The sequence below is a fragment of the Myotis yumanensis genome, unplaced genomic scaffold (assembly GCF_028538775.1).
Source record: "Myotis yumanensis isolate MYYU_CA2020_CCGP unplaced genomic scaffold, mMyoYum1.0.hap1 SCAF_6, whole genome shotgun sequence".
Taxonomy (NCBI): Eukaryota; Metazoa; Chordata; class Mammalia; order Chiroptera; family Vespertilionidae; genus Myotis; species Myotis yumanensis.
Genome location: NW_027223757.1, coordinates 19,498,677 through 19,522,671, shown reverse-complemented (window position 1 = coordinate 19,522,671; position 23,995 = coordinate 19,498,677). Strand labels below are relative to the sequence as shown.

General features: G+C 39.7%; 1 protein-coding gene across 2 annotated transcripts in view; it reads left to right on the top strand.

Moving 5' to 3' along the window:
* The window catches only part of ARHGAP18 (Rho GTPase activating protein 18), a 164,457-nt gene that overhangs the window by 20,576 nt on the left and 119,886 nt on the right, over positions 1-23,995 (top strand). Inside the window, exon 1 of one of the 2 annotated variants that reach the window (XM_070417659.1) lies at positions 20,146-20,330. The exons of the other annotated variant lie outside the window; for it this stretch is intronic. Within the exon in view, the coding sequence (XP_070273760.1) occupies positions 20,218-20,330 (113 nt within the window). The 5' untranslated portion in view covers positions 20,146-20,217. Of the gene's footprint in view, positions 1-20,145; positions 20,331-23,995 lie in introns of those variants that run through there. 2 annotated transcript variants of the gene reach the window in all.

Here is a 23,995-nt window from a genome sequence, read left to right as displayed (position 1 = left end):
ATACCACATAACAGTTGTTGCAAATACCTTGAAAAGCTGTTTGTGCTTATCATTAGTTTGAAATTATGGAGGTTATAAGAACCACCATTAGATCTTATTATTGAATGTACTAGTTAAAAATAATTGTTACAATATTATTTATTACACTAGATGCAAAAATCCTTACTAAAATACTAGCACACCAAATCTGGCAACATGTGACAAGGATAATATATAATGACCAAGTTAGGTTTACTTCAGAAATGTAACATGATTTCACCTTTAACAATTCAGTTATAGCTCTGGCCAGTGTCGCTCAGTAGATTGGAGCATTGTCCCTTATACCAAAAGGTCACTGGTTCAATTCTTGGTCAGAATATACCCAGGTTGTGGTTTGAACACTGGTCAGGGGCAACTGTTCAATGTTTCTCTCCCTTTCCCTTCCTCTGTCTCTAAAATCAATAAAAAATATATCCTCTAATACATATTTTTCTTAAAATGTTAAACAAGGGCCTAAAACAAATACAATTTATCAGTTTAAAGACAGACCACGGTATTTCTGTCTTCAAGCTATTGACAACGATTGTAATGTATTTTAGAACAACAAAAATTGAAACTCACTTGTAAAATTCTTCATGGAATAATTTACATTTACCAATGTATTTTTTTCCTTTCTTCACTTGCATTCTTTTTTTTCTTCTTCCCATAAGTCTCATAAAGGAAAACAAACATAATCCTTCTATGGTGAAAAAAGAAAGAAAACCATAGAGCCACTTGTCAAATTCCTTTAGGTCTCCTCACTGGTGACCATTGGCTATGACTTTATGTCTGTGTATCTCATCATACACATACCATCTTCAGTGTCAATATTTTATTTCATTGGTGGTAAATACTAGGTGTAAATACATCCTCCAATTATAGTAGTTTTAGATGAATACGAGAAATGGTTATTAAATAACCATGGTTATTCCTCCTAAAACTTCCAAGTAGAATTTCATCTCAGGATAATGATTTTGTGTAGCTGTTACTTCCAGAGGGATGTTTGGAGTGGTTTCTAGTTCTCATCTTTCCAACTGATTCCATAAAGCAGGCTTTTGAATTTCCCCCAGAAGTTGATGATCATTCTAATTTGATAAACCATGTAAATGGAGTTCAGATGTTTCCACCCTTTTATAGGCCTTTTATCGATGGGTCTCACAATATTTTTGTTCCATCTTACTTTGCTAATCATTGCTGCTTATCCCTGCAGTTTTATAAGTGCTTATCTGGCTTGATTCTTTTTAACCTGTGACATATCATGGAGGCTTTGTGACAATCATCCTTCTCTTAGGACTGCAGAGTTCATGAACTATGGAGCAAAGTGCTGGGTTTGGACACCAGTCTATCCCTTAAGATATCTGTGTGATTTGGGATTAATTGTTCACCCTGGCATTGATGGAAGAGATGAAAGATACCAGTTATCTCCTACCATTGTATGAAGATTAAGTTAGTGAGTATATGTAAAGTGCTTAGAATAGTGTTTGGCATCCTCAAACAGAAGCCATTGTTATTTTCAGTGATAGTGCCTCTCAGAGACACATGAGATCATAGATGAGAAAGGGGCTCTGAGTACGGCAGCTTTCCTGTCTTGTCTGCAACTAGATAGAGAGCTCCTTGAGGCCAGTTGATGTGTATAAGCCACATGGCTTTCAGCACAGACGGCCATGAGGAGATGGGTGCACAGCTATTACCTAAATGGATCCAAGAAAAATACCTAACCCTCTTTTTTTCTTTTGCTAAAAAACTGAATGTTTGAAATGATACTATGAAATTCATTATTTTTTCTGACCATCTGAAATTGTTTCATTTTCATGCTATTTTACACCGACTAGTCATTGATGGCTCTCCCTGCTAAATTTACGAAGTGATTATCTGACTTGTCAGTCCTAAAAGGAAATCTCATGAAGACTTTGTGACTATTCAGTGAGCGGTGGCTCTGCCTCTAAGCCCCAGCTCATCAGTATCTTCTGCACAGTGTAAGAGAACATGGACGGACCGTGGTAGGTGAGAATCATGGGATAATGGAAAGAGCCTGTGTTGATGATGAAGAAAAGCCGATGTCTGACAGTTGTTCTTTGAATTGGTTGCCGCTTTTTAGTTGTGGAATTGGAAGCCAGTTAAAATGGTGGTATTGATACTCAGGTCAGTCACAGAGTTGGGTGCTGATTAAATGTAATAATATCTCTGAAGCTACTGTTACTGGACAGGGACCGGCCCGAAGGGGTCTGCCTCGGTGGCCTGTAGTGTGTGTGTTCTTGGCTTCAGGGAAGGAAAGATTTCACAACACCAGTCTAGGTGATTTTAAAAGTACATTTATTAAAGCTGGGAACAGTGACACAAGGAAAGGCTTAGGACTGAAGAAGCGACAAAGAAGACAGGTTCAGGGGGTTAGCCTGGGATGAGCTGCCACTGCCCATTGCTCCCTAGGCTGCAAGTGTCTTGGGGACCCTCAAAGTTTAGGAGATGCATGGCGGCCTGTGGGGAAGAGGAGGGGGGAGGGAAAGGCCCGGGCCTGCTCCCTGGAGAGAGAGCCCTAGGGAGAGCATTAGTTGGGGCCTTTCCTGTTGAGGGTTTTAAAGGCTGGGAGCTTAGGGAAGGTCTTGGGGGGGGGGGGGGTCTTAATAGAATATTCATCCGCTTTTCCAGTGTGCTCTTCCAGGGTCCTGGTCTGCACTGATTGGTCAGCGCCAGGGCAGGGCGCGGTGAGTCATTGCAGCCGGCTCTGGTGTTGCTCTCCTGGTTTTGCTGCTTTTCTGGGCCTGGAGCTGAAATCCCACTGAGGCCTAGATGTTATCTCTATGGAGGAAAAGTCAGGGGGTCCAAACCTCAGGACCAGGGCAGGAAAGGCCACCCTGGAGGCAAGGCCCAGCCATGGCTAGGTGCTCAGAGCTTCCTGCCCTGGTGACGGTTTACATCTGACTGAACATTGTTGGGCCAGTTGGTTCCGCTCTCTGTCTGCTTCCCCATTCCACTTGCCAAGGAATTTTCCTAGCTTCTATCCTGCCCCACTATCACAGTGCCTGGCATACAACAGACACATTACATGTTCGTTTCCTTCCCCTTTGTGAGGTAACCTGAGGTGGCCCAAACTGGCTTTGCTAATGACAGAGCGTTCATTTGTTTACGTTTGTCCTTCTGAGTTACCAAGCAGTTTTTGTTGCAGAGGGAAGATTTTGTCTTTCAGCCAGCAGGTGGCAACCAAATTAAAGCTGAAGAGTTCTCATTAAGATCACTGGTAAAAATCTTGCCTTTTTATATTAATACTTGACGGAAATGGACAGGTGGATAAAAAACATGTGGGTCTGAAGTGGAGTGGCCCCTAAAGTATTTCTAACATGAGCTCCCAGATAATATCTTCTTAAGGTTGCCTTACTTTTTTTTTTTTTTGATCCTCACCAGAGGATATTTTTCTTTCGCTTTTAGATAGAGTGGAAGGGAGGCGGGAGTTTAGAGAGTGGGAGAGAGAGAGAAACATCGATGTGAGAGAGACACATTGATTGCCTCCTGCACTTGCCCCTACTGGGCTGGGGAACGAGCCTGCCACCAAGGTATGTGCCCTTGACTGGGAATGGAACCTGCGACCCTTCGGTGCATGGGCCAACATTCTAACCACTGAATCAACAACACTGGCCAGAGCAAGGCTGCCTGGCTTTTCACCAGAGCATCACACTCATGCATCATAGAGGCTTGTCAGAGGAATCGTGGAGCTGTGTTTGAAGTAATGAACCTGTTCAACTGATTTGGCAGTTTCAAAAGCAGAGTAAAAAGTTAAGCCATCAGTTAATAACTAGAACGATCCTACATTTTCTTAAAAATTTTTCATCTGTTTTTATGTGATTTTGGCAGGTGTCTATTGTGGATTTGTGTGTGTAATTTTTAAAAATCCTGACCGGGAATTGAACCCACAAGCTTTTGGTGCACACAGGATAATGCTCCAGCCAACTGAGCCACCTGGCCAGGGCACCACTGTTCTTTTTAACCGTATCCCTGGATTAATCCTAAACTCTGGCCAGAGGCGATGGCTGTTGAAGATTACCTACTCCTTATTTAGGGACGTTGGGCAGGGCAGTGGGAGTGGCAGGTGCTGTGATGACTGCATTTACAAAAGATGTCTAGATCAAAGCACAGTCACATGATGCATGCTGCTGACATGCTCTGAGATAAAATCAACTTGAGACAGTGAATCCCTGGGATTAGCTTTATTTTTCCAAAGCAGGTCCCTACTACGTCACTTTCTCTCTACAGGAAGACCGTCCCTACTCGCAAGCATACCTGACCTGCGTTTAGCATCCTGTGATGATCAGGAATGGCTAACCATTACCATCACCACCGTATCCAGGAAAAAAGAGTTAGTGACACTCAATTATTGAAGCTGCTATCCTTAGCTAAGTTCCCCTCGATGATCTGAAGTTTCCTATAAAAGCCCTTTCAAAGAACAGGAGGCTAGAGCAGCAAACATTTCCCCTGTGGAACTTGCTGCCTGCCACTCCTGGCCATTTAGGATCTCTAGAGGGCAGGGATTTTTGGATGGCTGCCTCTGAGCCCTGTCAATCCGAGGGGAGGATCCTGATGACAGGACTGTTTCCGGGCCAGAACACTCGAAAGATGTTTCCGGCCATGGAATAATTTCAAGTAGCTAAGTTAATAATGTCTCTAATGTCTAGGATTTATAAAGCAAAGGTCTTCTAAATTTAGATGCTTGTAATTTATAATCAGGCTTAATTATAGTTGCTGATTAGCATTGGCAGCGGTAGTTTACTGCTGTGCTGTAGGGAATAATGGACTTTGTGTTCTTCTTTTGATGCATGTTTATCATATCTTCTGGAGCTCAGTAAGATAAAGACAGGTTGAGACTATTGGCAGATGAGTCAGTTCCAGTGTGATAGTGATTCTGGTTTCCTTAGGAAAGGGGAGGTAAAAGGATAGAGTGAAAATGATTATTTTTCCTTTCTGTTTCAGAATGCATGGTTGGCATTGCTTTTTCTCCACAGGTGCTATAGGGTTGTGTTAACAATGACTGATTCAGAAGAATAGCTTATTCTTACCACAGACTTCCAGCGCTTATCAGCTATAAAACGAGTCTAGCAGAGACCCAAATCTACTGCATGTCTCTCTATTATACTGTGCGTGGAGTTGCCCTGACCTGTCTACCCACCTACGTGGGTCCTTGTTCAGGTCACTGGCTTTTACTTGGGTACTTTGACATATCTGGTCACCAAATACTAATAAGTGCTTTGCTCCATAGCTGATTTTGATCTAAGGGAATTTAGTTACTGGGACCAAGTATCAGTGTAGGAGTGGGTCAGCTTTGTAATGATCCTTTGTTATAAACCCATAATTCATTATAACGAAGTTTCAGTAACTATATTATAGCTTTAACACACACAAAGTCTGAGAAATAGTAATTGCTTAATTTTTCTCTTGAATGGATAAGACTACCTTGCTACAGAGAAAATGTGTAAGCGCACTTGTGTGATTGAAATATGGCTCCATGGTGTTTCTTTTGTCAAATAAATATGAGGGTCTACTTATTCAATTCAAAGTCTTAACTGGTGTCCTGAGTACTGTAGCTCTGGTACTGTGCATAGTTAGTAATTTGTGCTCCAGGCCTCCATTAATGACACAACAATGCTCAGAAGAACTCAAAAAACAGATCTGCTTGGAACTTCTAACTGAACCATCATATTTCTTTTGGAGAGATGTTATGAGCAGCCTGCCTTAGTCAAAAGGTTGGATGATTGATATCAAGTCAAGAGACCTGGCTGGGTTCAAATGTGAGTTCTGCTGGTTCTCTCTCTCATAAATTACTTAATCTTTATGACTAATCTTTCAGTTTCCTCATTTGTGAAATAGAGGCAAATAAGTGAGGGTTAATTGAGACAATGGAAATGAAATAGCAGAGTGGCATTTAATAAATACATACACTTTTTTTCCAACTGGGGGATCTAAGGAATGGGGCCCACTAGCTTTTTGCAAGTTATTATTTCATTCTTATTCATTTCCATTAAATAATACAGCTCCTGGCACTAGTAGGTACATGGCACAAATATTTGCTGAATGAATCAACTGATGAGCACCCTAGGACACATCCTCATAGAACAATAGACAAACAAACTGACAATACTGATGTCATAAGTGATATCTTAGGGCCAGTTTAGTGACTCTCACATTAATTCAGGAAATGGAGAGTGAAGAGAAAATTCCAAAACTATCAAAAGTTAGTTAGGAATTGTCTTTTTATTAATTAATTTAGTTTGCTGTCTCAAATTAATGGGACAGGTAAGTGGCTTTGGTGTTGTGAAATGAATGCTTTTGTCTGAAATCTGTCAGGCTACAATATGTCCACGGCTTCATGTGGAACAGAAATCTGAAAGGAAATAGCTGTGTCCTTGCCAAATGATCCAGAGCACATCAGATGGTTTTTAGGACTTCCCTGGGCGTTCCTGTGAGCTCATATAGCACATCGAATCTGGTTGTAACAGAATGGGCCCAGTGAAAATGTGAGATGTGGGTCACCCAGGGAACAATCCATGGCTTTCCAAGAGCCCCCAAACCAAGCCATGGTATAAAATGGGTACAGGGGTGACCTGCAAAGTCCAGGCCTCAGCAGATTCCAATTAAACCATGCCCTATTGCAAGGACTGCAGGGCCACTCTGGAAGGCCTATGAGCCTTCTTAAACTGGAACAAGGATAGAGTAGGGGCTTTCATATTAAAAATGAGAGCTTTGCATTTGAAATCAGTTGTTTGTAAGAGCAATGGGGAGGCAAGTAACTACTGCAAGGAACTCAACCTTTGTGTTTCTACAAGAGACTGACAACTGGTTCCATTCCTGGAGGAACTGCTCCTCTTGCCTTGTGTTCCCTCTTACCTTTGCGGTCTTCTCTCCCACACCCAGGGCACTTACACCATGGCCTGCTTTTGGTAACATAATCTTTTTCGGGTAACATGTTTTTGGTCATATGTTTGGTAGCTTGATTGCTATTTTTGGTAATATATTCTTTGGGTTGACACAGTGCTAAGCATATGGTAGATAAATAAATGTATAAATTATTGATTGAATAAATGACTATATCAGGTATAATTCATATACCTGGTAAATCTTAAAAGAACCAAATTTGTGGCTTTTATGTGAGACTGAAAAAAAAATGGTCTCTTTCATTCTATTTCTATATTTCATCGATTCTAAGATGTATATTAATTTCATTCTGAAATTAGGATGCAACTTACAATTGATGGTGTTCATAATTTTATTGACAGCATTTTCTCTTGACTAGTGATTTGCAAAATAATGAATGGAAAATCTTATTAATAAGGGACAAGTTTCTTAGATTTGGTAAACTATAATAAGACTAAACTCATCTTAATATGCATATGCTGCTTTATACTCTCAATAGAATAATGGGAAAAGCATGGATTTTGGATCAAAGGAATTTTATTGTGAATTCCGGCTCTGCCTTTTTATTTTCCTTTTTAACCTGAGCACAAAGCTTGCCCTGAATTAATTAACCTTTGGGGTCAGCATTTCCATCTGTACAATGGGTATAAAGCATTCATATTAGAGTTCTGCTATACAGACATTCAGTGAACAAATTTAGTGAATGCATTTTCCTTTTTTCTCTCTACCTCCTCTACCAGCTCATTTATATCTTAGAATAGCCCTGTCTGGTAGAAACATGTAATTTTCATTTTCAGGTTCAGAAACAGAGGTTTAGCAGAATGAATGAGTTAAGAGAGAGCTTTCTGAAGCCTCTGATTTTCCACAATTCCCCATATTCCATTAGGCTTTCTCACAGGTAACTTCAACATAGGTGAGAGCTTAGCAATTTTTGTTGTTGATTAGATTTCCTTAAGCGGCCTGTGTAACAATTTTACACAATACCTTCATAACAATATTGCACACCACATCCTTTTTGGAAAGGATTTAACCTCTTGCCCTCATCCTGTAAACAAGGAGGCGCCTCTATTTAAAGAAGAGGAAAAGGAAGAGGGAAAAGGATATTATATCACCTGGCCTAACATTTTGGGGAGCAGATGTTTGCCTCATTTCATTGTTCACAGAAAATTGGTTCAAGATAGTATAAACCAAATGTTCAAAATGACTATGATCCATAAATTAGTTAATACTATTCTTGTGTTTGGATAGAACAAAACAATGAGGATGGATTGAAGTTAAAGATTGGTACTGAAACCTCAGGGCTTGGTGCAAAACCAAAAGTAACCCATTAGTACTATACTATGCTAGACCGATAGATGGTAGGTATTAGACCTCCAGGCCTTAAACATCCAGAGAGAATCACTGGTAGGTGCAAAGGAAACCACTTTTATATTTTCTTATTTTAGCCTGAAATATTTCAATAACAAGATTTTTTTTTTTTTAACCTCAACATTTCTTTTTTCTATTTGGTAATCACATTTTTAACTAGGTTGCAAATGGATCAAATAACAAGGAACTAGATGGACTTCAGCAATAAAATATCATCAGACTTAAATGAAGAGGATATGGGTGCTTGTTTGAAATGTAGTTAGATTTCTGAGTGGGCCTAGCCTGCTTCCAGACTCTGCCAAGGGCTAGCTGTATGGTAGTGGGCAATACACTGTATGGTAGCGGGCAATGCGCTAATTACTAATTATAGCTTTACAATCCCTGTAGATAAGATGAGAATTGAGAGAGAAAATATTTTAAAGGGCCTAGAACAGTGGTTCTCAACCTTCCTAATGCTACGACCTTTTAATACAGTTCCTCATGTTGTGGTGACCCCCAACCATAAAATTATTTTCATTGCTACTTCATAACTGTAATTTTGCTAGTTTATGAATCGTAATGTAAATATCTGATATGCAGGATGTATTTTCATTGTTACAAATTGAACATAATTAAAGCATAGTGATTAATCACAAAAACAATATGTAATTATATATTCAATATGTGTTTTCCAATGGTCTTAGGCAACCCCTGTGAAAGAGTCGTTCAACCCCCGAAGGGGTCGCAACCCACAGGTTGAGAACCGCTGCCCTAGAAGTATCCAAAACTTGATAGGTGCTCAATAAACTCACCTTTCCCATCTTTATTTTCCCCTTCCTTTTTAATCCTTTATCCTTGATTAAAAACTTTTGTCATGTGAAACAGTTTTTTAAATTTGTTATTTATTGATTTTTAGACAGAGAGGTAAAGAGGGAGAAACATCGATTTGTTGTCTACTTATTTATGCATTTATTGGTTGAGTCTTTTAAAAAAATATAGATTTTTATTGATTTCAGAGAGGAAAGGAGAGGGAGAGAGAGATAGAAACATCAATGATGAGAGAGAATCATTGATTGGTTGCCTTCTGCATGACCCCTACTGGGGATTGAACTGTGACCTCCTGGCTCATAGGTGGACGCTCAACCACTGAGCAACACCGGCTGGGCCATTAGTTGATTCTTGTTTGTGCCCTGACCAGGGATCAAATGCACAACCTTGGCATGTCCGAATGACAGTGTGCTAACCAATTGAGCTACTGAGACAGTTTTGAAGTTTAATGGATCTAAATAGACTCCCAGTGTGGAAATTAAGCATCCCTGAGGAATGGGTAAGTGCTCATTCATGAGGCAGGCACAGGGAAAAACCCTCTGGGCAACTAGTTCTCTATGGGAGAGCGGGCTAGAGGTCCAAAAGATGTAAAGAAAGCTTTCAACACATTTTCTTTATCTACTGATGTCCTACTCAGCCCTTTGTAGGTACTCATACAGCATGTTGTCTCAGGCCTTCCTTATCAGAAGTTTGGGAACTTATCAGAGTTTGTCCTCCAAGCATCTTTTTATTTATTTATTTATTTATTTTATTTTTTATTTTTTTTTATTTTTCGCTAAAAGAATTACAAAGGGTATTACATAAGTGTCCTTTTTTCCCCCCCACCCTTGACAAGCCCCTGCCCTCCCTTGCCCCCCAGTGTCTTATGTCCATTAGTTATGGTTATATGGATGCATACAAGTCCTTCGGTTGATCTCTTACTCCCCTCCCTCCTATCCCCCAACCCTCCCTGGCCTTACCACTGAAGTCCGACAATCGGTTTGAGACAGCTCTGCCACTGTATTTATTATTGTTCAAAAGTTTGTAATGGTCTTAATTATCCATGAAAGAGTGAGATCATGTGGTATTTTTCCTTCATTGACTGGCTTGTTTCACTTAGCATAATGCTCTCCAGTTCCATTCATGCTGTTGCAAATGATAAGAGTTCCTTCTTTTTAACAGCAGCATAGTATTCCATCGTGTAGATGTACCACAGTTTTCTAATCCATTCATCTACTGATGGGCACTTAGGCTGTTTCCAGATCTTAGCTATGGTGAATTGTGCTGCTATGAACATCTGGGTGCATATATCCTTTCTGATTGGTGTTTCTGGTTTCTTCCTCCAAGCATCTTTGCTTTTAAGCATTAGTTAGGCATCTCCATTTATTTAAGTTAGAAGTCATGGGGTAATTATGAACCCCTCCCTCCTCCATTCTCACTTCCACAAATCTACTAGGTCCCAACGATTCTATTGCTACACTGTCCCTGAGCATTGCCACCGGGTATGCTGCATGGGTTGGGAGAGGAGATGAAGATTGGACAGGTCTGCCACTGCTGGTGTATTTCAGCACCCTCCTCCCTGACAAGCTCTCCTGTAACCACCTCCTAATGGATTGCTCTTCTCCATCTTGTTCCTCCCATCTATGCTATTTATAGCCACCATGCTGATCTTTCTTCTAGTAGAGCTGTGGTACTATCTTGCTCAGTAGCCTTTCATTATCCCCCACTGCTTCTAAATTACAGAATCAATACTTGCAAGGCACCAGGAAGGCCCTAAACACCTGGTTCGAATTTATGTATTTTTATGTTGGGTCTCCCGATCCTGGCTCCTGTTCCCCATCTTCTTCCTTCACAGCATCTTGACTGTAAACACACCTGGACTGTGAGCCCACCTGGACTCTGTGGAAGCAGTCAGCAGGAAACTGCCTTAGCTTCCTTTGTTCTCTCTCCGGTGGAAAGCCCTGCTCTACCCACCCTAATTCAAGACCTCGTGGGGTGTTATTACTTGATATACATTTACTAGAATTGTCTCTAATTGCAGAATAATACATGTTTAATACAGAAAGCTTAGGGGAAACCATCACACACACACATTACTTTAGTTGTGCCCTCTTTCTTAAAACCTTAATAGATCTTGGAATTATTTGCCTCATTTTAGTTGTTTCCCTCAGAATTCAATCATTCAATTTTGCATTTATTATAGGATGCTTGATGTTACAAATACAGACGGCCCCTGACTTAGATAAACTCCTGGGGTTGTATCTCACTCATCTATACCTCCCTCAGGTTATCAGTTTGAAGTGAGCCAGTGGCTGCAAGATGACACCACACGTGATGTCAGTGGTGAGGTTGTGGGCTGTTGGAAAATTATGAGGATTTTTAGAGGCTAGTCCTACTCGTTTCCCTCAGACAGTAGGCCACTTCAGGTAACCTTTAGATAAGATGTTCTGCTCTTAGGACATTTGAGGAGTCTCCACTGGGCTCATTTTGTGCCTCTAGTTAATATTAGGTGGTAGAATGTTAGCGCTATACACACCTTAGAAAAAGTCTTTTTTTAAAACGTGTTTGATGGTGGCTCTAAGTTTCTTTTATATTCCTCTAATATGTGAATGCTCACAATAGGTTGCATGAAATACTATAAAGGCAGTCTCTCTTGAAAGAAATGAAATCCTAGAGGTCTCTGTCTATTTCAATTTGTTTTCTCTAAGGGGTATATTCATGATCTTTGCAAGGTAAGGCAAGTATTACCTTTGAGAGGGGCAGGCTGGCTGCAAGGAGAATTCTGATATGTCTCATTTTTGTGACCAAAAATGTGGCTTTACTGCCTTGATTTGAATTATTTATAACTGATAGTGAATAAATTTCCCAGAACATCACAGAGTGTGATTTAAACTCAAAGACTGGGAAGGTTACACTCACCTTCTGGAAAGTGTTTAAAAAACTACTTCTGTTGAAGAGGAAGAGACAATGTGATATAATGTGGATGTGGAAACTCTGACGGAAGAATCTACCTTTGTCCCACCGAGGTGCTTTTTCTTCCTGCTTTTCTTCTCTCTCATGCCAATTTGTAATAAAAGCTATTCTTTATGAATATATCTAGTCTACAGTGTTTGTGAGTATTGATGTGTATATAAAATGTATTGTGATATGCTTGAAGGATGATGCCTGGAAGACATTTTATTATGTTTATTGCTACATATTAATCCTTACTTACAGAAATATGACATATCTGATAGTAAACATACAATTTCATTATTGGGAAAGGAAAAATATATATCTCACATATTTTTAAAGAAGAATACAAAAATGAAATACAGTTAGTGGGAAGACAAGTTGATAGAAAATAGCATATTTTCTACCTTATGTAGTGGGATTCAAATTTTTTCACTATTTGAGTTGTAGAGACCCTTATGGATTTTTTGGTAGGGGTTAGATAGAAATTTTGAAGGCTGTTTAGGAGTGATTCATAAAGAGCTACAATAGACATTCTGATTGAGCCAGGGATTGTGTTGAGGCAGTCTCTGTGTTTGAGCAGTTTATACTGCAAGAAAATATTCTGGTGCCAGGATATGATGTTTTCCTCAAATTTTAAGAGTCCTGGCTCTGTAAACATCTGGCTGACCAGCTGTTGCATAATTTTACTTTTTTTTTTTTTGCATTTGCTTCTGTAAAAAAAGCCCTTTGCACTAGCTATAAACTTTGGACAACCTCAACCCTATTATTTTGAGTCTGTTTTAAAATTATAGAAAGCCAAGATACTCATGATTCTAGCCATGTTCTTTGAGCCTTTGTAACAAAACAGCTAGCCAAATTATTATTTTTTTTATTTTATTTTTTTTTATAATTGAAGTTATACATTTATTCAATATTGAAGAAAGCATTTGATAGATTTATTAATAAAGGAAGAATACTAGCAAATATGCTCAAAACAGACTTGTTTGCATTTCAGTTATCAATGTAGCTTGCGATAGTCATAATTGCCTATATAAAATAATGTACTTCTATCTTAGAAATAATTATAAATTATATGTTTAGAGTTTGCTACCTGAGGTCTGTCCTTACTAAATAGTTTTAAACAGTGATTGTTTTTGTAAAGGTACACTGACTTAGGATTCAAAATAGTAACATTTGGACAGTAACTGTTAATACATTTGCTACAAGCTATTCTCAGTTTTCCAACTGTAGCCTAATTTGGTTCTTCATTAAAAACACACTACATATTACAAATGAGAATAGAAGTATAAAATGTTGAAATGTTGAACCTCAGAAGGAAGGTAGGGGGAGGGTGGGTGGGAAGAGATAAACCAATGAACTTGTACGCATATACTAGTACGCATAACCCGTGAACACAGACAATGGGGTGGTGAGGGCCTAAGGGGAGGAGGAGGATGGGAGCGGGCTGGAAGAGGTTAATGGGGGGTGGAGGGGGAAGACCTATATAATACTTTCAACAATAAAGATTAATAAATAAATAAATAAAGACATCTCAGCAATCATCTCATTCAACTTCCTTATTTTACAGACAAAGAAGTTGAAGGCAAGGAGGTTAAGTGATTTGCCCAAGGTTGTAAAGACACATAAGGTTTAGAACTAATACCTCCTAATTCTTTTTTTTTTTTTTTTATTGCTTAAAGCATTGCAAAGGGTATTACATATGTGTCCTTTTTCCCCCCCACCCTTGACAAGCCCCTGCCCTCCCTTGCCCCCCAGTGTCTTATGTCCATTAGTTATGGTTATATGGATGCATACAAGTCCTTCGGTTGATCTCTTACTCCCCTCCCTCCTATCCCCCAACCCTCCCTGGCCTTACCACTGAAGTCCGACAATCGGTTTGAGGCAGCTCTGTCACTGTATTTATTATTGTTCAAAAGTTTGTAATGGTCTTAATTATCCATGAAAGAATGAGATCATGTGGTATTTTTCCTTCATTGACTGGCTTGTTTCACTTAGCATAATGCTCTCCAGTTCCATCCATGCTGTTGCAAATGGTAAGAGTTCCTTCTTTTTAACAGCAGCATAGTATTCCATCGTGTAGATGTACCACAGTTTTCTAATCCATTCATCTACTGATGGGCACTTAGGCTGTTTCCAGATCTTCAGCTAGCCAAATTATTAAATAAGTATCTTGTACATGTTTTCAGAGTATATTTCTGGAGCACAAATAATTTGGGACTAGGATATTATGTAAGGAGGTTTTTCTCAATTAGAGTGAGGCATGGGGCATTTGGGTGACAAGCCTTTATAGTAAAGTCTAGAGCATTGCATTGTGCATCTTTTCTGGAGGCATATTGAGAATTTGTTGAACCTTATGGACTCTGTCTGGTTCAAAAAAATTAGTATAAACAATTATATTTTAAATTTTGAATATAATTTACTTATTTTACTGGAAATACATTCTTTTACAGAGAAATACATTTTCAATATAATAAGTAAATTATGAACAATGAAATAAATACGCTATACCCAAATTAAGTTTTATCAAGTATTTTGGCCCATAACAATAGTATCCCTGTTCCAGCTACCATTCTAAAATATTAGAAAAATAGCCTTTATTTTGGAACAAATAGCCACCTTTTAAAAAAATATATATATTTTTATTGATTTCAAAGAGGAAGAGAGAGGTCCAGAGAGATAGAAACATCAATGATAAGAGAGAGACTCATTGACCGGCTGCCTCCTGCACACTCCACACTGGGATGGAGCCCACAACCCCAGCATGTGCCTTGACCGGGAATTGAACTGTGACCTCCTGGTTCATAGGTCGATGCTCAACCACTGAGCCATGCTGGCTGGGCAATAACCACCTTTTTTACCTTTATTTTAAAAATAAAACTATAGCTTCCATTTCCTTGTTTTTCCCAAGTCACAAATCAACTCAGCCCTTCCTTTCAGCTTCACCAAGTCTTCTCCAGTTACCCATGGCTTCTCTCACTTGACAAGGAGATCAACATCCTTTCGTAATCTACTTTACTAGCAGGATAAGGCTTTTGTATTGGAGCAAATCTAAGTATTGATACAAATCTAAGTATTCTAGGTGTTTTAAATTGAATCTTTACTCATAAGCAAAATACTACATTTCAGAACATGTCTACCTCAGAATGCACTTCACTCTTCCTAACTTTGTGCTTTCAGCTGCAAGTGTTTGCAACATGGGTCCCCTTGCATTCAGCAATGAGTAAAAAGCCAATGAAAAGCATGGGTCATTGCACTTTCTTGCCTTGACTAATTTCCAATAGAGCAGCGGTTCTCAACCTGTGGGTCGCGACCCCTTTGGTGGTCGAATGACCCTTTCACAGGGGTCGCCTAAGACCATCCTGCATATCAGATATTTACATTATGATTCATAACAGTAGCAACATTACAGTTATGAAGTAGCAACGAAAATAATTTTATGGTTGGGTCACAACATGAGGAACTGTATTTAAAGGGCCAGAAGGTTGAGAACCACTGCAATAGAGGCTAATTTTGATATAAGAGGTGGATTTACCTTGAAGCTAAATGAAGTTAAACCTTCAGTCTTGCTCATGCAAGGTCCTTTCCAAAGTCCTGTACCTATGAAACTCTTTACGCTTCAGAGTCCTTAAACCTACATCTGTCTTTGCCTGATATATTTTTAAAGAGAATGTTTATAATCATAATGGTCAGAATACTTTTATTTCTATCAGCAGAAAGAGTTTCAGATGTGATGGCATAATGATAATGACCTAAATAGTTGTATGTATACTATGCCACACTCCCCTAATAATTTGACATAAAAAAAAGAAGTTTCAAAATACCAGGAATGAAACGAATGTGTTTGTGTTTGAATGTTAATCTCTGTAGCATTGCACTTACATCAATATTTCATTTGGTTAAACACTTTAGATTTGCTGTAGATGACTTTACCTCATTAAATATTCATGTGGATTTTTTTCATAGAGTCAGTTCGAGACAGCTGTAATCTGTAATATTTAAGAACTCAGGCTCAATGGTCATATTAATCCAGGTTTACATGAGCTGGTTCTGCCACCTACTAGCTGGGTGATCTCACATTTCTCATCTACAAAGTGAGCATAATTCTAGTATCTCTCAGGATTGTGTCACTTAAATGAAACATGTACCATGTCTAGCAAAGAGGAAACAGTTAAATGTTAGCTATTATTATTTACTAATACTAAACTTTTTAACTCTTTAACTGTAAAAGAATATCTTCACTAGATACTTGCTAAGTAGCCTAAATTAGCCTGTGGCAATAGCAGTTATAAATTATCCCAGCATGGCTAGTATTCTCTCCCTGGAGGAGTAGTTAAAAAAAATAACTTTGAGAATAATGCAGATTTTTTTAGAGCTGCCGGGAGAAAGGGAAAAGGTATTTTCCTGTTGCCCCAGAGGCAGAATTAGGAACAATGATGCAATTTCCAAGAAAGTAGGTTTATATTCTGTATATGGAATACATTTCAGTCTACAGTTTCTCAGTACAGAATTGGCTTGCTTGCAAGTTTACAAGAATTATTCATAAAAAGCCTTGATAATACATCAGGAAGGGGATACTAGCACACTCACTCTTCATTGGTCAATGCTGCTGTATAAATCTAGGTTTTATCATCCATGTAAAACTTTAACTCCACAGTTGATGATTAATTTATTCAAGTTCTTGCTATAATATATTATTGTAAATTGAGTTTAACTTTGCCAGTTGAAAGGTCAGCTTTCACGTGGCCTCGTGTCCCTCCCTATACAGGCTTTTAGTCACCTTATAGAGTGTGTTTGAATACACATTCTCCTTAATCAATTCCAGTTAAAGTGACAGCAAATGATTAAGCAAAATTTTGATAAATGTGTTGATTACATTGTAATTATGGTACCCTTTAAATATAATTCCATAATATTTAGGTTCCTAAATCAAAATACAAAAACCAGTAATAACCTTTTGATACTGCTCGAGTTTTTTCCAGTATATTTTAATATGACTGTGAGATTGTCTGAGGCTGCAGTACTATCTCCACCCTATTTTTAATAACCTATTTGGGTATGTAAATTATGGCTTCCTTCTTCCTGCTTATGTCATCTAGTACACCCCATTTAAAAGGAATGAATGAAATGAATGTTTACGCTTCTTGCTGTTACTGAATTACTTTGTACGATGTTACATAACAGAAAAGTGTTTGGCATTAATGGCCTGGAATATTAATGTTTTCAAGGACATTAGGTTCCTGGTGTTTGTCTATAGTGGTTGTGGGAGGGAGTACTTTTTGAAAGAAATAAAATGTGTCTCTATGAGAAAGGGTAGTGTGGTATAAGGGATGAACTCTAGCTAAATCTTGGTAGCGTTTGAGATGTGAAAAGGAAGAGCTTTTCAAGAAAGCATATTGGTAGTAAGGTTTGCTTCCATGATGGTCATAAGAAAATTTGGAAAACCATTTTTAATCTACTTGAGCCTATATGTGAGGCCATGTACACCAGGGTACAATCCTACTATTTTTAGTAGATAATATCCTCAGACAATAACAACAGGCCTTACTCAGTGGGGGGAAGGACGAGTGCAGAGAATTTCCATGTACTTGAAAAGTAAATTAGTAGGATTCAAATTCTATGAACTAAGCTCTGTAAATCAACTTATACCACATCTTATTTTTGGCCTCAAAAATTAAAAAGCATGGTATTGTGAACCCCAAAATTATTTTGAACCTGTAAAAGAGTTACATTTCAATCTGTATATTGTGATTTACTTGTTATTTAAAAAGTGGAGAGAGTATCAATAGGCAAATATGTAACTTTATCATTTTGGTTAAAACTGGACAGAATCTCCCTTTATGAAGAATTATCTCATTAGAGTTGGTAGTGCTCATGAGGATATAGTAGAGGAAGAAGGAAAAATAGAAGAACAATAAAGGATGAAAACAAAAAGATTCAGGGAAGTAAGGGAAAAACAGGAGTGAGATGGAGGGACAAAGAGAAGAAAAGAGTTTCCAAGTGGTAGAGTATATGGCCTACCACTGAAAATTATATAAGATAGAGAATTCCTGTAGTTTTGCATTTCAGATCATTAATCATTTTCCACATAAGGACATTAAAAAGACAGAACGCATACACTCCAATTAGCTTACGTTTTGCCCCTCTTACTGTATTTTTCATTTTGCTTGAACTGGTGAACCTATCATCATCATAGGTTCACACACTGGTATATGCATGGAAACAACTTGTCTAACATTACCAATCTTCATTTTAAAATTTAGTATACTTTCTAAGGACACGTTAAATCCATTTAATTCTTCATCCAGTCAGCATTCACTGAAGACCTGCTGTGTCAAAGGGTTAAGTTAGATGTGGAAAGGAGGAGAGAAGAATGACAGTGATCCAGAGGGAATGGTGTTTGACAGATGTGATGGAAAGACTTGTGGGCTAATAGCGAGAACGTTCAGTGGTCTACTCAAGTCTGGACTGGTTCTGTCAGCGTTGAGGAGCCAATAAACGTTTGTTAAGCAAGGAGAGACATCTTCAAGGCTGTGCTTGGGTGTGATAACGTACAAAATAATTTAGAGAAGGCAAGGAAATGAGCTAAAAGAGCTGTTGTAAGATTATAGCTAAGACTTAATAGGGTGTGCAGGGGCTTGGGCAATTGGGATAGAAAGGAGATGGCATGTAGAGCCTAAGGAGATGAAAATGCAAAGATTCAATAACTAATTGTGGAGGGGCAGAAAGGAAGCTATGATAAGCTTTTTTTTTTTTTTTAAAGGAAGACTTTTGAAAATGACAGTTCCCTGTAGATATGAAAGATAGGATTAAAAAATAAATTTAAATACTTTAAGCGTGTATAAGTATCTATAAAGTAATTATTTCTCACGATAATTTTAAAGTTTACTTTTATTGTTGGCATTATTACAGATGTCCCCTATTTTCTTCCCACTTCCTCCTTCTACCCTGCCCCCGCCCCACCCCAGGCCTTCACCACACTGTCTGTGTCTCATGATAATTTTAAATAATGAAAAAAGTGTAAATAATATGCTTATGGAATGATGACTTTGAAAAGTTATTCATGAGGAATTTTTGATAGATCATAAAGGTCAATAATAACCCACTTCAACTTAGACTGGTAGGTATATAGAAGAGAGTAGACTATTTTTAGGGGAGAAAGAACAGAAACATGTCTTGGAATTTCATAACTTTTGAGCTTGTTTCCTCATCTATAAGACAAAGAACAGCGAGCTGGTTAAAAAAAAGTGGAATTCAGCCCAGAACTTTGTTCAAACCCAGCTCCTGGCACAGAACAATTGTGTTATGGTAGACAAGTTACTTAACCTGTATTTAAGCTTCACTTTTGTCATACTTTGCAAAATACAGGTGATATCTATGATGTAGGGTATGTGTTTGACAGAGAGATATAGAGAGATACAGAGTTACACTGAATACTGGCATAGGGAGCCTCATATGTCGGTGCTAAACAAATGCTAAGTTTTATTTTTATTCTCAGGAATAGCATTCATTTAAGTGTTGGTAGATAGGTCTCTCTCTCTCTCTGTCTCTCTCTCTCTCTCTCTCTCTGAAAGGTGTTTTGAAACTTGGCATTGACCTTTGTGTGAAAGAAGACAACATTGCAGGGTACACAATCATTTTTGTGACATTTTAACCTGACACAAGAGGTGAAGTCTTTCTTGGGACCTGTCATTGCCCAGTTTTGCAGCAGGCTCATTGGTTTCTGCTACGCTGACCGGGAAGGGGTTAAGAAATGCCCTTACTCATGTTACATGAAGTAGCAGAAATTATCAGATGGAAACAGGAATTGGGAAGGGGAAAAGTCTCTGCGGTAGCTCATTGTTTCCTAGCCAAGACGGCTTCTGCTTACAGTGATGAGAGGAGTCTACAGCCAGGCAGTTGAATCAGATTTGAATTTCTCCTGGGTGGTGGCAACAAGTAATCCTCCACCCCTATATCTCTTAACTAAAGCATTCACACTGGAATGGCCCCGGGCTGAAACAATACTGAGTCACAGCCCTTCCCATTGGACAGCCGGGCAGCCCTTCAGGGGAGAGGCCCCGCCCCTCCCGTGTGAATCGCTGGCTTCGGGAGGAGGAGCTGGCCGATGCTAATGAACGGAGTTGCCAGGCGAGCCAGGAACTTCACTCCTCTTCTCAGTGTCAGGCTCGCAGAAATTATGCCCCTTCTCTCACCATGAGCTGGCTCTCCAGTTCCCAGGGAGTCGTGCTCACTGCCTACCACCCCAGCAGCAAGGATCGGGCCGTGGGGGAGAGCCATGGCCAGGGAGGGGAGGAAGCCACCTCCAGGTAAGCCCTGGCATTTGAAAGCCAGAGAACAAAACAAAAAACCGCTCACCTGCTCCAGGAAAGAAGTGACAGGGTAGTTGGCGCGGGGACGGAGGAAGGACTCCGCATGCGGAACCCGACCGCCTGCAGCTGCAGAAGTGTTTGGCGGGGGTTTCATGGACTCTGCATCTATCTCTTCTAGTCCAAGTCGGAAACCCCTCACATAATTGCTGGGAAAGATGGGGAGGGAGGGCTGAGGCTACGGCTGTCAGACTTGTTGCTTAGCAGGTGCATTTGCAAATGCTGAAAGATCAAATGACTATATTTGAAACACTTCCTATGAGGTGGAATTCTTGAATGGGCTCAAGGCTCAGCGCTGGAACTGTTAGTTGGGAAAGTGTGCCAACAGCAGGGGGGGTGTTCACTGTACAAGCTGTTGTTGTTAGAGTCTTTTTTTTTCTTTCTTCCCTCTCTCCTTTGCTGAAAGCAAACTTCTTAGGCAAAAAGCCCAAGACACTGCCTGGGGCGGTGTGTCTCATATTCTTTTGTGTATGTGGATTTGGGTGTGTGCGTGTGTGGGGGCGGGGGCTTTCAAAAAGGAGTTTTTGTGGGGAGATAGTACAGTGAGGCCAGAGAAACGTGGTTAATGTTAAATCACTTTATAGGTGGAAAGGGCAAATGTTCCACAGACCACTGAGGTGCGGAGTACCTTTCTCTCTATCTGTGTACTTTGTTCTGTTTTCAAGGACTTTTTTTTTTTTTCCTTCTTTCCCTTAATGACCTTCTCACTATCCGAATATTTTCACCTCAGCCTTAGATAGAAATTGTAAATATTAGCCTGGACGCTTGCAAAACGCAAATGCTAACCTGATTGTGTAAAACACTAAAGTAGTTGTCAGTAAGCATGTTTCCTCCATGACGTTCCGTGTGATAATAAAACCTCCTTTGTTCTTATGTGACTGACTTATGCTTATGCCTTAAGCTGAAATAATGCCTTCTTTCATTTGTTTTAAAATCCCCAAATGGGGGCGGGGGGAGGGGAGGGGTGTTCAAATCAAAGGAATGGCTGGCTGCTATGTTCTGCCTGAGGTACCCAGGCTGACCAGAACTTTTCTTCTGTAGCAACCACAGTATGTGTCCCATTGAGAATGAATTCATTTCCAAAGACATGAGGGACCTGCCTCCTGGGCCTTAGGCATATTTCCATTTTATTTTCTGTTGCTTTAAGTATTTTCTGTGAGATCATAAAGTGTTTTCATCTCTCTTTTGTGGAGCAGTGATGTGACCTCTCAGCAGTAAGCAGTCTGTGACACCAGCCCCATACCTTTCATAACTTGGAGTCCACATGACAGTCAAAATTGCCAGAATGTGCAAGCTTGGCATATTTTCCTGTGACATTCTCCTCTGGGTGGCCCGAGGAGCTGAGCTGCCTCTTGGATCTTTACTGTGAGAGTGGAAGGAACCTTAGGGAAGGTGAGGGTTTCACCTTGAGGACACCAACCCTCCAGGAATGGATTCAGTTGTCACAAGGTCTGTGGGTCTAGGCCTTTGCCTGGGGCTGCATATCCAGTTCTGGAGGCTTTATCCTGTGTTGGTAGTTCTGCAGCCTGTTGTGGGTTGAGAGAACATAGAGAGGAACAGACCGTTCTCAGCCTATGCTAAAGCAGAATCTGGAGGCACTGATGTAGCAGCCTGGGCACTGCTCACGCAGTGAGTGCTCCTGCTGGCTGCCATATTGCTTGTGCATACTGACCCCAGATTCTCACCACCGAATTCAAGTCCTAGGGACAGTTATGTCGGCAGGAGAAGATGGGAGCTCTGGTTTGACGGCTGGGAGGAAAGGCAGGGAGGAGAGAAGAGAGCCAGTCCCTAGTAGCTTTTCCCCTTAAGCATGGAATAATTTATCAGATAAGCTTAGTGTTACTTTGGGAGGTACCCTGTTTAGCCTGGAAGGGTTGAGATAGTGCAAGCGGGTGGGAGGGGATGGATGGAGGGAGGAGTGATTTGAGAGTGGATGGGCTGAGAATTTGACTTTCTGAGGATTGTGGGGGAAGGAATGCGCAGGACTTTGGTTCTGGCTCGGTTGGTCAGCCAGTGGGAAGCTGTTCAGAGATACAGAGTTGATGGTTGATGCCTATTTTAAAAAGCTCTTCAAAAGGCAAAACCAAACCTAAACAAATCAAACTCTTAAAAAGAGGAAAAAGTTAGATTCTGTCCTCCCGACCCCCCCCTCTCCCCACCCCTACCCTCACCCCCACTACCACCTATTGAAAAGTTGCTGGAGGGAGTGCAGAAATCTAACTTGGCTAATTGCAAGATTTGGTCTTTTCAAAATAATATGAGCTTTGATGAGTTACTTAATCAAACTTTTAGTTTAGTAAGATAAACTCATGTATATGCCATTTGAAAGGTGTAAAGGACTATGTGTATGATTAAGGATATTTATAGAAAGTGATTGATTTTTAACCTTACCTTACCAAGTCCTATTTTATTTGATCTTTGGAAAAGCTGTGATAGTAGGGAATTAATCTTTTTATAAGTTACCTGTGCGTCTAAAATTCCCTCTATTGCATTATCCCTCTCAATCAGGAAACATTCATTAGACGCCAGGAAAAGAATTTCTCCTACTCTTAGAGCCTCTCAAATATTTACTGAATCCTGTTTTCAATTTTGGGGGGGTCATATTTTCTCCTTAAAACATTAGGATTTAAATAAATATGCTAATATTAGTTGTTCTGACTTGTACACAGTCAAATGTTTACAAAGGAAACCACTTTATGAGTAGCTACATTTATAAGACTTTATTTACCTGTTTATTTTCAAGCAGATTTCTTTTTATTTATTATTATTTTTAAAAATATTTGGGGATGGAGCTTGTAGAAACCACTTTATTTTTATTTATTTATTTGTTAATCATCACCTGAGGCTATTTTCTGCATTGATTTTTAGAGAGAGTGGAAGGGAGGGGGAGAGACAGAGAGGAGAGAGATCATCGATGTGTCTCTCACATTGACTGTTCTCCTCTCTTACCCCCTGTCCCCCCATGAGGAAGACTGAGCTTGCAGCCGAGGCACTTGCTCTTGACCAGAATTGAACCTGAGACCCTTCAGTCCAAGGGCCCGACGTTCCAACCACTGAGCAAACCTGGCCAGGGCTCAAGCAGATTTCTTAATGTTTACCTTTGCAAAGCAGTTTTTCCAAGAATAGTGCAATTTGTCTATTCTTACTGCTCTCCCTTGACTTTCCTGTCTTTTTAAGAAAAACTATTTTGTTTGCTTAGTATCCATTTTAGCTAATATTTTTGATAAATATTGGCCTCCAAGATATTTTCCTTCTTATTGGACTTAACTCTAGTTGATATCTGAGGTTTTTAAAAAATGTCTTTTATGAATAAATGTATAGCATTTGTGATGCAGGGTCTTGTTTTGTTGACCACAAGTGCCTCTGGTGCTGAATAAGCAGAACCAAGAGGCACTATGTCATCGTGATGTACATCCTGGAACTCTGGGCTCTGGGGCCAACGTGCCTGGGTTCACATCTCTGCTCTGACCCTCGTTAGCCGTGTGGTCTTGGAGAAGTGTTAACTCTCTCCTTGTAAGTTGAACTTCATAACAGCTCTCACTTCATTGGGAGGATTAAGTGGGATGATCCATGCAAAGCCCACAAAACAGTGCCTAGCTAGCTGC